General features: G+C 38.4%; 1 protein-coding gene across 4 annotated transcripts in view; it reads left to right on the top strand.

The window, feature by feature from the left end:
* Positions 1-12,922, top strand: part of KITLG (KIT ligand) — a 95,108-nt gene that overhangs the window by 43,048 nt on the left and 39,138 nt on the right. For 2 of the 4 annotated variants that reach the window (XM_067697508.1, XM_067697505.1), the window contains exons 2-3: positions 1,100-1,213; positions 12,290-12,352. In XM_067697508.1, coding sequence (XP_067553609.1) covers positions 1,100-1,213; positions 12,290-12,352 — 177 coding nt within the window. Of the gene's footprint in view, positions 1-1,099; positions 1,214-11,749; positions 11,869-12,289; positions 12,353-12,922 lie in introns of those variants that run through there. The other 2 variants (XM_067697507.1, XM_067697506.1) reach the window with 2 other exon arrangements.

The raw sequence follows: 12,922 nt of genomic DNA, 5'->3' as shown, positions 1-12,922 counted from the left end.
TTTCTTGGCATTGTCTTTCTGCCACGAGTTCTCTCCCTTAAGGTCAACTGATTAAGTTTTTCCTCCTCCGAGTTCCCAAAGCATTTATCACTGGGGTGTGGGTGTCACTTACCTGCATCTGCATTTCAAGGGTGTCTTATCACCTTTGTTTCTCTAGTGACTGGCTCAGTCCCTGTCTCATAATACAGGCTCAATAAACCGGTATCAAATTTGAAGCATTACACTCTTTTTTTTTTTTTACCTTGGTCACTGATTCACCCAGCAAATTTAAGAGTTTTTTATATTCAAGGTTCTGCTATGTGTTGTAAAGATACTGAAGAAAAAAAATAGATGCCCAGATTTTTAAAAACATAAAATATAGTGTAATAAGAAAAAATAAGCCATGCACAAAGGTAACTATTTTACATATTTGAAAGAGTTATTTTCAAAGAGAGGTGTCTTGGGGGGCGTGTGAGTGTGGGTTCATGCTAGGATTCAAGAATATCTTCCCATTGACTAGAAAATATTTTTCCTTATTAAATGGCCAAAAAGCTGTGATTCAAAACAATGATTCTTTTGATGTCTCACAGTTAGGTTAAATTCTGTCCTATATCTGAATCTCTGTCTCTCCCCCTCACTTTAACTGGGTGTACTATTAGATTATCGGATTAAAGCACTGCTCAGGGTTTTGCTGCTACTTGCCAGTCTACATTTAAAGTAGAGAAAGTTTCTTTTGGTGCCTTCAGGTATGAATTTTATGCATTCCCTAGTTTTTAGAAAACACCTTAAGTGATAAATACTTCACATGTTGCTACAAGTTCATTCCTAATTGCCATTGGGGAATTGCCCGTAGAAAGCTTTTGACAAAAGTTAACAATACTGTCATTGAAATGAAAAATCCAAACCATATTTTAAAAGAAATTTTTTAAAAATTTGGTCAGCATAGTTTGAATGCTCAGCATCTAATTGCATCTAATTGTATTTAAGCCAGTAGCGTTAAAAAAAAAAAAAAAGGTAGATTCCCTTTTCCACATTAAGGCAGAAGATGTTAATTGTTAATAGTTTTAGTGACTACGGATTTTCACTGATGATCACCAGCATTTTTTGTCTTTTCATTTAGACTTGGATTATCACTTGCATTTATCTTCAACTGCTCCTATTTAATCCTCTCGTCAAAACTCAAGGGATCTGCAGGAACCGTGTGACTGATGATGTGAAAGACGTTACAAAATTGGTAAGTAAGGAATGCTTTCAATTGCTGTGACTCTTTTTCTTGTACTTTTTGAAAAATATTTCCTTTTTCCTTGCCCCAAATTAGTATTTTTCGAAGACCAGGAGAGAAGTCACTGAGTTATTCTAAAGAGTTTGTAGAGAGCAGCTAGGGAGATATTTAAGGTCATGGAGCATCTTGTTGGTAAAGTTGGCCTGTTGCACGCCACGGAAGTGGCTTTGTTTCTTTGCTGGTCTTTTCATCTCCTTCACAGGCAGTGAAGGATACTGGCGAGTTCTCTGTGTGCTGATGTGCCAGCACTAGCTTGTTCCCCATTATCTCTTAAAAGTGTTTTATTTCCCTTCCACATGCCTTCCTACTCTTCTCTAACGAGCCTAACAAAAGATCTGAGATGGTCTTTCTCCCCTTTCCAGCAGCTTGAAGACCCTGTCACATGCGGGTGGGTGTTTGCTCCCTCAGTAAACACAGTTGGAGTCATTTGTTGCCCAAATGTTGACCAGATTCATCTCCCACATCCATCACATTGGAACTCTTCCCTCAGGAAAAGCCATTTTACACTGGTGCCCCTTGGTCACTGCCGGCTTTGTGCCATGCTTCTCTTAAGATGCAAACCACAGAGAGGGAGAGCATGACACAGCATCTGAAATGCCTTCCTCCCAACTCTCACGATCTAGCGGTGATTGTACATGCTCACTTGAGCTACAGTGTGTGCTTTCAGGATGAACAAAGTTTGAGAAGCAGTTTTCTAAGTTCATGGTTCAAAAGAGCCAAATGGCACTCAGTTATTTGAATATTGTCTACGGAACGGACGTGATGTGAGAATAGGAAAGAAATGAGGATTGTAGTATGTAGAAAGAAAGAAAAGTATATTTTTTGAGATATTTATCTTTCCTATTTTGATATGCATTTCCCCGTTTATGTGTTTTATTTTGGGTTCATAGCCAAATTCCAAAACAGAAGTTTAATGTTACGATCTGAGTCTTGCTGGCTTAGTCTCAATGCAGAATTAAGAATACACACACACACACACACACACACACACACACACACACACACCCCATGCAGATTTCTTTGGATATTTACAAAGTCCAGGTCTGGTGCAGTGCCTGAAGATATATCACCATGTTTTATTTGAGGAGCTGGTGACCAAAGCAATGCAACATTTGCCTACTATATGCCCAGCTAGGTATAAGGATGGGGGTGGGGTGATGAAGAACTTTTTTTAAAACATGTATCATGATCCTTTCCCTCAAGCTGCATGTTAGTTTGTGAATCAAGAAACTATATTAAAAAGAAAAGGTTTATATTCGAAATTTGGTATCAGTAGAAGGCACTCATGAAATGTTTGTTCAGTGAAGTAAGGATGTGTACCACGGTGCAGCATCATAATCACCTGTGGCGTTTACGAAAATCATAGGTGTCTGGGCCCCACTGATTCAGCAGGCCTGAAGGCATCTACATTTAAAGACATTCCTTAAAGGAGGTTTAAGAACCAGTGCTCTAGATGGTCTATTCTGTCACAGTTTAGAGACCAAAGTATTGTGACCTTGATTTAATCTCATTTCTTATTATGAGTAGTTTTATCTATGTTGTATGGATTTATATAAATGTTAGATTAATACGAGTCTCCAAAATATGCTTAAAGTAGGCCACAACTGGGAAATTACAGCTCTCATGGGGCTGCTGGTAGAACCATGGAGCTAAGATGAGCAGGGGAGGTCTGAAGTGGTCCTAGGTGTCCAGTTTCAAATATGTGGGCAAGGAGTCATAGATGGAAGGTGATGGTGTATCTGACCACACGCTGAGCATGTCCAAAATTAAAATGGTATTTAAGAAAAATTACTTATAGTCATTATTTTTTGCTGTGTGAGGAACACTACTTAATGAGCACCACTTCCTGTGAAATGTCAAACCGATATTTTCAAGTGGCACAAGTAGGTATTATAAGCACCTTCCAAGATTTTCCACTCTTGTCTTTGACCATCTGCTTATTTTCAGTCTGTTACCTATCAGTTGATACAGTGAAAAATGGCAGGAAGCATGGAGAAAGAAGTGCCTGGAAAGAGATACTTATTAACACTAAAATATAATTCCTTCCCCCAAGGGCAAATGTAAAAAAATCATTAAACTGAAAAAAATCTTTCTGTCACCCCTCGAGCACCTGACTCAGAGGGGAACTTTTTAATTTCAAGAGTTGATCTAAATGAAATTAGTGTGTTTACTTTGGATTATCGGGGGGGAAAAATCAAGTTAGTAACGAGAAAGGACTTAGAAGATCACTTCTAACTGAATAAAGACCTACTTAATGCCCAGCCAATATTTCATAGAGTAGGACACTGAAAGATATAAAATAATCCCTGGTCTCAGAGTGTTTATAATCTAGTTTGGGAGCTAACCCATCTCTATGAATATATGAGTGCATATCACCCAGTCTGCAATAACCACACGTAAATGGATACCATTTGAAAGATTTTCTGGTATAGCGTGGGAACCAACCTATGCTAATTTATTGGTTCAAAGAATGGTTTTAGAATCTGGCACACCTGCTCTTTGACCTTAGATAAGTAACTACGTTTCTAAATCTCAGTTCTTCCTTACCTTTTGTAGTATAGATTAAATAAGAGAATGTATATATAAATTTTTTACCACAGTTATTATCACATAACCTCTCTGTGCCTCAGTTTCCTCATCAGTGTAATAGATTAACAGTACAATTGACCTTTGAACAACGTGGGAGTTAGCAGTGGAACATCCTTCTCACAGCTTGTAGTTGGCCCTCTGTATACAAGCTTCCTCCCTAGCTGTGGTTCTGCATCTGCAGATTCAACCGACCATGGATCATGTAGCACTGCCGTACTTAACTGTTAAAAAAAGCAAAAACAAAAACATGGGTATGAGTAGACCCATGTAGTTCAAACCCACGTTGTTCAAGGGTCAACTGTACTTAACCTCATAGAGTAACTTTAAATAAGTGAATAGAACAGTGCTAGGAACATAGCAAGTGCCTGCTAAATACTGTCTGTCAGTAATGGTAGTAGTGGCATTTGTGGGGTCATAGGATACTGGAGTCGGAAGGGAATTTAGAAACAATCTAGACGAAGTACTTCCAAAATAGGAAAGCTGAGACCCAAGAGTGGTGAAGCCCAGCTCCTGATCCCATTACCTGTGCTGTATCTTCTAGGACAGTGGTTTTCAAACTGGCTTCAAGAGTCCACCTAGCCTCTCTGCTTTTATTATTTATGTGTCTGGGTTTCTAAATAAGACTTGGCTTGAAAAAACAATTGAGCTTTTAAAAAAATGTTTGCAAGCCACTGCTTTAAATCAGCATTTGTGGGATATGATTTGAGAACCATCCAGTCACAATCTCTTAGGGTACGTGTTAAAAGTATAGCTATCAGGGCCCTGCCTCAGAAATACGGAATCACAGCTTGTGGAGATGAGATGTAGGAACGTTAATGTTTCTGACTAATATGCCAGGTGATAGTTATTTGCATAGAAGTGGCAGGACCGCTTAGGCCATAATACTTACAATATTGGGTTGTTTCCATGTCTGAAAAGAAGCTGTGTTCCCATCCTTAGCCTAAAACTCATAATTTCACTAATTCAAGCAACAACATGAGTCACTTTTGAGTTTTATGGATATAGATAATCACAGCCTCTCTCTAGAGAACAGTGGGGCAAAAAAGCATCTTCAAGTAGGTCAGGCTTACCGGGGTGTTTGAATACCAGCTCTGCCATTACCCAGCTGTGTGACCTTGGACAAATAAGTCCCTAGACCTTTCTGGGATTCAACTTGTGGTTTTGAAAATGAGGAACTAGGACATGATCAATACTTAGTTCTTAATCTAGGATTCATAAACTTTGAAATTCTTGCAAATGGAACTCTAAATTATGCCTACGTGTGCCTTATGTGTGTTTCTAAGAAGAGCATGTATAACTTTCATCTGCTTCCCAGAGACGTCTGTGACACCCAAAAAGATAAGAACTACTAAATCCGATAACTTGGGAGACCCTTTTTAGCTCTGAGATTCTTTTATTCCATGGAGATACTTCTTTTAGCTTGTACCTTTTGGAAAGCTTCAGTTATGCCTTGACAAAAGGAGGTTATATCGAACAAGAGGATCTGGTTTCTTTGCAGACATAACTTTGGTACATTTTATTTGAGAAAAAGAAAGTGGGTTGAGAGTACCTTTTTACCTTGCTTTTCATAGTAATTTCTTCAGCTGAAATCATTCCTTTGCCCATTCTGCCAGTTCCTCCTTTGCTTTAGGTGGCACCTTGCACTGTGCCCACAAACATTAAGTTTGTTTGCTTGGGGTGATTGTCATGTCACAGAAGCACACGATTTATGACTTTACTGTCATTTCCTTTTAAATTTCTTATTGGACACTTTTTACTGCCCCTGCAATCCCCGTGGTTTTCGTTTGAAATCCTTCTGGCATGTTTACTCAGCATAATAGTTCATCTATTTACAGAACATTTTGCTTTGTTTCCAAAAAATGTTGCAGGACTTGTTTTAAATGGCAAACTCAGACCTACCTAAAGAAAGGGTCAAGTATCTGGGAAGGGGATGAATGAAACTCTAAAAACTTGTATCTATGGGATGGTTCAGCTGTAGCTTTTAATGATTTTTAAGTGTTAATTTAAGGAGGAATCCAAATATTGAAATAGTTCAAATTAATTTTTCCTTTTGTTCTTCCTGCTGTTCCTTTCATTTGTGGTATTTTTTCCTTCATTTGGGGGAATTTAATTGAATATGACTTTGTTGCTTTTTTAAAAACCTTTTTATCTTTTACTATCTATTGAGTAATTATTTGTCTTCCTCAAAATGTTTAAGGCAGGTTGCTGTCCCAGCCCCATCTTGTAAAGGTGAAATTACTCTGTCTTTTCAAGGTCAGTCTACAAATGAGTAGAGTAGAATTAAAAGTCAAGAATTCGTGGTTTTCCTGGTCTTGAAGTAGGCACTTATTTTAAGTAGATTATATTAATACATGACTCTTAGAGTTTAAAATAATGGAAGATTATAAAAATATACTTAGATAACAAATTTCACACTTTGAATGGACAGTTTTGAATGATGCGGAATTTTTATTCTTCTTCAAATACGATGTTCTTTGGATATGATTACCACTGCCTTAAAATGGAAGATTGGAGTCTCTGAGACTTCCCATTTCTAGGTGAACTCTGAGCTTTATTAAGCATATCTTCTCTTTAAGAGCAGAGGTCTCACATAATTTTGTTTGACCCTTGAAGAACAATGGTTTGATAGCTGGAGAGTTTTTAAAGTTTATTTTGATTAGTTTGCAATATTTAGCATTTAAATTTCTGCTCCTGTGGTCAGTAGAAAATTCTTTTCTCTGTTTTAAGCTAAATTTAGGACTTATAGTATGCAAAGAAAGGACAGAAGCGTATTAGAAATAATAGTCGTAAAAACTGACAAGTAGCGGGCTATGTTACCAAGCATGTCAATCTTATCATAAAGAAAAAATTGTTCTTCCATTATAAGATAAACCACTTAGGTACAAAATCTCCTGCTCCTTGACTTTTTAAAGTAATCTTTATTGTGTGAGTATCCATGCAAAGCACTTTGTATGGATTTTCTCTTTTAGTCATCACAACCCTAGGAGGTAATTATTTTTACCAACAGCTTATTGATTAGGAAGCTGAGGCCTGGTGATGGTTAGTAACCTGACAATCCTCACCTGGAAACAGGGAGCTGAATAGAGGTTTGAACCCCTAACTGCCCATCTCTAGAGCATAAGAACCCAGTTCATAATTTATGATGTTTTAACTTAAGATGTCAATATCAACTGAAATTTAAGAATTAGCATTCCATCCTCTTGAATTTTATTTCCTAGGTAGTAGTCACCTTATCTTATTAGGAAGCAGTCGTATTATAGAAGTTCAATTAGTACTACTTAATTGGAATCCACATTATAAAGTGTGTCTATGAAATAAACCAAAAATGTTTTAATCTCTTCTATCTGAAAGGAGAATGAGGGTCATCTAACTTCATTTAGATATTCTTCACTGAGAAAATATGACCCAGAAAAGTCTTTGAGTTGTCATGTTAATTTTTTATAAATCACTAATTGAGTTGTTATTAAAGGAAAAAAAAGGGTAATTAACTTGGTTAGTTAGATTTTTAGTCAACATTAACAAGAGATGGCTTATAAGGAGAAATAAAAAGACAAAAAGCTGGGACTTCCCTGGTGGTGCCGTGGTTAAGAACCCGCCTGCCAATGCAGGAGACACGGGTTTGAGACCTGGTCCAGGAAGATCCCACACGCCGCGGAGCAACTAAGCCCGTGCGCCACAACTACTGAGCCTGTGCTCTAGAGCCCGTGAGCCACAACTACTGAAGCCCGCGTGCCTCGAGCCCATGCTCCGCAGCAAGAGAAGCCACCGCAATGAGAAGCCCCCACACCGCAATGAAGAATAGCCCCTGCTCGCCGCAACTAGAAAAAGCACGCGTGGAGCAATGAAGACCCAATACAGCCAAATAAATTAATTTTTTTTTAAAGGCAAAAATCTTTGTCCTGTGTTATTTCTGAAGACTGAACAACCAGCATTACAGTAAGCTGCTGCAGGAGTGAACTGGGATATTTAAAATGTAAGTGTAGAAGGTTAGGTTTTTTGCTCTACAGCAGTGATTCTTAAACTTCTCTGGGTCTCCCAGCACTCTGAAAACTGGACTCTTTCCTCAGAAAGTTCACATATGTGCAACATTTTATGTAGTGTCAAGGGAATCATGAGTTATTACTGCTGCATTTTGATTCTTATCTAGAACTTGGGAGAAACAACTGAGACAAGTGTGTCTCACTAAAGATGTCCAAGAAGCCACTGATTTCATGAGACTTGGAGACCTCAATGATATTTGAATCATGAAATCCAAAGATTTTAGATAAGTGATCTAGAGAGGGAGTTAAATGTTCTGACTTTGAGTTCCTTTTCTCCTGAGTCCAAATACCTGCAGGGTATGGTAGGCAGCCAGTGCCTGTCTGGCTTGCAAAGACTTTTTCTTGGCTGGGTTTCTGGCATTTCTACATGCCATTCTCGTATGCATTTTACCTCCTCGTGTCACTGAGTATGGTCAGTCCTTAAGACATCCAGAAAAAGATAGCAAATGGGCCCATCTAGTAGTAGAGTGAGCCCATCACAGAGTGACTTGTTTTTGCAGTTTTATGCATTTAATGATCTGGCACAGTACTTACATCCTCACGTTCCACACCACAAAGTTCATTGGACCTTTGGAATAATTGGACCTTTGGTAAATTTTCCACCAGTTAGGTTCTATTTTATTTTATTTTTTGCCCTGAACATATTTTACGAGAATAGATTGGTTTTTTCAAAATCTGGAGCCTTGGTTATGTATCCATTTCACCCTCCCAACAGTATGCTTCCCTGGAATCTAAACCACGTCTCTGCTTTTTCAGCGTACGGTCTCTGTATAAATATTTAATACATATTCAGTACTTTCCTAATGGTGTTCTAAACTGCCCCCAGTCTCTATTCTCTCCTTGCTCCAATCCATCCCTCCAGACTCACCTTTCTAAATTGACAGTCATGTTCCCTTCCAGCTTAAACACCTGCAGTATAGCACCACTGCTTAATTCCATGAGAAAGGTAAATCAGACTGAATTGTTCATAGTTATCTACTTCACCCTCTTCATCTTACAGACGAGGAGCAGAGGTTTCACTGGTCCCGCTGGAACTTGTTCCACTGGAACTGGTCGTGCTGGACCTCACTGCCTCCCTCTTGGCCTCCTTGGCCCAACATTTAGGTCCCTCACTAATAATGGCTTTCCCGGGGTATTTCTTACTTCCTACCTGCTAGAGCCTGAATGATCTGTCCCTGGTCTCCCATGTCTTTGTCTTTACATATAACCCTATACCTAGAATGTCCCACTCCCTTGCAATTAATAATAAATACTCATACTCATTCATACACCATGCTCAAGCACTAAGTATTTTAAACAAGTTATATAATCCTTGTTTAGTCTTAATAGATCCACTAGCTCGATTCTATGATTCCCATTTTACACATGTGGAAATTGAGGCTAAAGAAGATTAAGTAGTTTGCCTAAGATCTCTGAGTTAGCACGTGGCAGGACATGGATCCAACCTGAGCAGTGTGTCCCCGGGACCTGTGTTGTGAGGCCTACATCAAACTAACTGCTTGGAAGGAACAGCTTATCTTCCTAGTTCTAGGTCAAAGGCTCCCTCTACTCTTATCAAATTTCCACAGTGCTCAATATACATAAGAGAATTCTGTGCTTTCTGAATGCTATTTAACATACTATAAATGCTTGGAAAGTAATATAATAATTCATGAAGCAGCCATAAAAATATACAACTTGACTTCCTAATTTCTCTTCCAAATGTAATTGGAAACAAACCAATGCAAGCCAAGAAAGTAATAATGCGGAGACTGATCTGTAGATAACTGTGCTGAGACCAGCGCACAGCGCCAAGATTTGTATCCTTACCTCCAGTAGGTACTCCTGATGACTGTGACCTTGGGATGCCAGTTAACCTCTCTGTGTTTTCTTCTGTGAAATAGGCTTAATAACATATCTCTGGGGTCGTGATAGAGACTGTGTATGAAAACTTAAACTGTAAAGCATTTTTCAAAAATAGTATTACTTTTCAGTTCTACCAGAAATTAAATATCAGTAAATCAGTTTAATGCAGAAATTATTATTATATACCCCCCAAGTGGTAAGGTGTGGAGATTTCAGTGTGCTGGTCAGAGAACTTCTTGTAAGGTTTCTTTGCACCAATTTTTACGTATAGATTACTAATAAAACAAAATTGGCCAGCATATTGCTTACATTTTTTCTGCCCTTTCGGTACATACTCAGATCCTAAGTTATCTGAATACCAGTTCGGTCAATTCTGTGTTTATTTTCTGATAATGTTAGTTGTGCTTAAGGACGGCTAGATTGTCAAGCAGCTTGTGTTCAGAACACCTGCCACTTCTTGCCATGTTTCTCCATCTGGAATGACTTTCATTTACACGGTTGGTTCATAACAAAACAGCATGTTGCTGCTCGTTCTGATTCCAGCTTTTAGGTCAGCTATGTTTTCCACTGGGGCTTACATAAAATAACAAGGTCTGGTACGTGGGCCTCTCACTGTTGTGACCCCTCCCGTTGAGGAGCACAGGCTCCGGATGCGCAGGCCCAGCGGCCACGGCACGAACCCGTGTCCCCTGCATCGGCAGGCGGACTCTCAACCACTGCGCCACCAGGGAAGCCCAGGACTTTACTGTTTTATTGGGGGTGGCATGAGGAGGGTTGATGGTGAGCCTCACAAGTGGAAAATATCTAGGACAAGTGTGCAGAGAGTAGATAGATGAAAATATGTAGTTGAGCTAAGAGGCAAGGGAGGCTCTGCTGTCAGAGACCTGAATTCTAGTCCAGACTTAACACGTAGTAATCGTGTGACCTTAGTCAAGTTTCTTGACCTCTTTGAGCCTTAAGTTCTTCATTCATTAAATAGAGATAGTATGTGAAAGGGATTCTGAGGCTTGGATGTGATCATGCAACATAAGCCCTTGATAAGCACAGTGCCAGCACATCATAAATATTTGGTAAGTGTTAGGCTGGAGGCTGAGATGAGTGGGAGATGGTACCATTGGAAGTAGAATGGTAGCATGCACAGTGGGATCATCTACTTCCTTGGCTCCCCTCTGACTGCTTATGCCTTTAACTAGATTCTTTTCTCACCAAATTGTTCTCAGATTCCAGAAGCTATTGGCAAAGCCAAGAAGAAACCATATGGACTGTGTTCTGGGAGACTTGTCAGAGATGACCTAGTCTGGCAAACATGCACAACATCCCAGCTTACTATGGGGAATAGGAATGATTTTAGAGACAGGGTAAAGGGGAAAATGAGTCCACCAAGGCAAGGTAGACCCATTGAGGATATAATAAAGCAAAACCACTTTTTTTACATTGTATATTATTTTAAGACTCAATGGGCTAAGTCAGTTTATACATATTATAAACGGGCCATATGATACAGATGGAAATTTTATCTGTGCTAGAAGGGTGAGATGTAAGAGGTGGTACTATATGTAGAAAAGGAGACAAGTGAACCTAGAACTCTGTAAGTTACCAGGATGTGTGCCTTGGAAGTCAGTTGACAGTATAGCTCTCAGTGAAGAATATGGATTGATTGGCACGTTCACTCATCTCAGCTCATAAATTGACTGTCAGACATGGGTACTTTTATCTCCACTTTACAGATGAGAGAAACCAAAGTACAGTTTAGATTTGTTCCAAATTCCCTGGTTCTAAATCAGGTGCTTGTTCAACTTATTGCCACAGTGACTGGTGGAAATGGGTTAGATAGTCTTTGAAAGCCTTTAAAAGAAGCTAGATAAACACTTGAGGCAGCTCAAACGTTCAGCACCAGCTAAGTGGATTAAGTTATATCACAGAACTGAATCTTTCTAAATTAATTAAGTGATAAAGCATTTGCCACTCATAAGTATCATTGATCTTTTGAAATTTCGCAAACATTTTTTTCTAGGATCAACGTAGAACAGTAGTTCTCCAACTTAAGCGTACATCAGAGTCACCTGGAGGACTTGTTACATGAGATTCAGTAGGTCTGGTGTGGCCCGCGACTGCGTTTCTACAGATTCCATGGTGATGTTGATATATCACTTGGTAAACCACTTACAAGAAAAATATACTGTGTTACTGATCCTTTGGAGGAACAAATAGGAATATAATCCTAGAGGGAAATTTCAAGACCACAGATGGAAATTGAAATTCAAATCATGTTTCCAAAACTCAGTAGATTATACTTAGCCACCCATAACTGAATTTGGAGGAAAAAAGATTTGTATTATCACTTTATTTCTGGAGAGTGCCTTTGATTGCAAAGGGAAATCAAGAATGAAAAATCACTATATATGTAAATATTGAAATTCAGTAGTAACTAAAAGCATAATAGGTTTGTAGGTGTTTTTCTCCAAACCACTAAAAACAATATGACTGATATGTATGGATTTTCTTACAGATATTTTTTTCCTTTTTTTTTTTTTTTTTTTTTTGGTCTCTGTAGGTGGCAAATCTTCCAAAAGAGTATAAGATAACCCTCAGATATGTCCCCGGGATGGACGTTTTGGTATGTAAACTGTACATTTCTGGGTTTCATTTTGGTAGCTGACAAAAGAGATGGGATCATTCATTCATATTGAGATAGGAAATTATCTGCCATTTAGGAGTTTGCTAATTGTCAGAATTTGAAGAAGGTATCTTTGGAATTTGACTTACATATTTTTTTTCCTCAGGCAACTGCTAAACTTTAGTTTTGGATGAGCATTTCAGCACATGTGTCTTACACCTGTACTCCCAAAGTAAATAAGATCACCTTCCTTAGAGCTAGCCACTGATTTCTCTCTTTCCTTCAGTCTTCCCCCAAAAAAGGCTTGAGTGTAAAATTATGTAAATTATTTTCATACCTGAAAAGGTCCTATATAAGTCTCCTATTTAATTTGAGTTAATTTGAGAACACAAATGTTTTATCTCTGAATTTATTTGCAATGTGATTGATTCTTAAAACCTTACAATAAAAATATGTGGCTATGATTATAGGTACTCCTTTATTACTGTAACTAAGCAATTTTGTTTTTCTCATTACATAGTATCAGTATTCATACATAAAGAAATATTTCCAGCATAGGGAATAATGTAA

This window comes from Pseudorca crassidens, chromosome 11 (genome assembly GCF_039906515.1).
Source record: "Pseudorca crassidens isolate mPseCra1 chromosome 11, mPseCra1.hap1, whole genome shotgun sequence".
NCBI classification, from domain to species: Eukaryota; Metazoa; Chordata; class Mammalia; order Artiodactyla; family Delphinidae; genus Pseudorca; species Pseudorca crassidens.
This window is presented reverse-complemented; position numbering and strand designations above follow the sequence as displayed.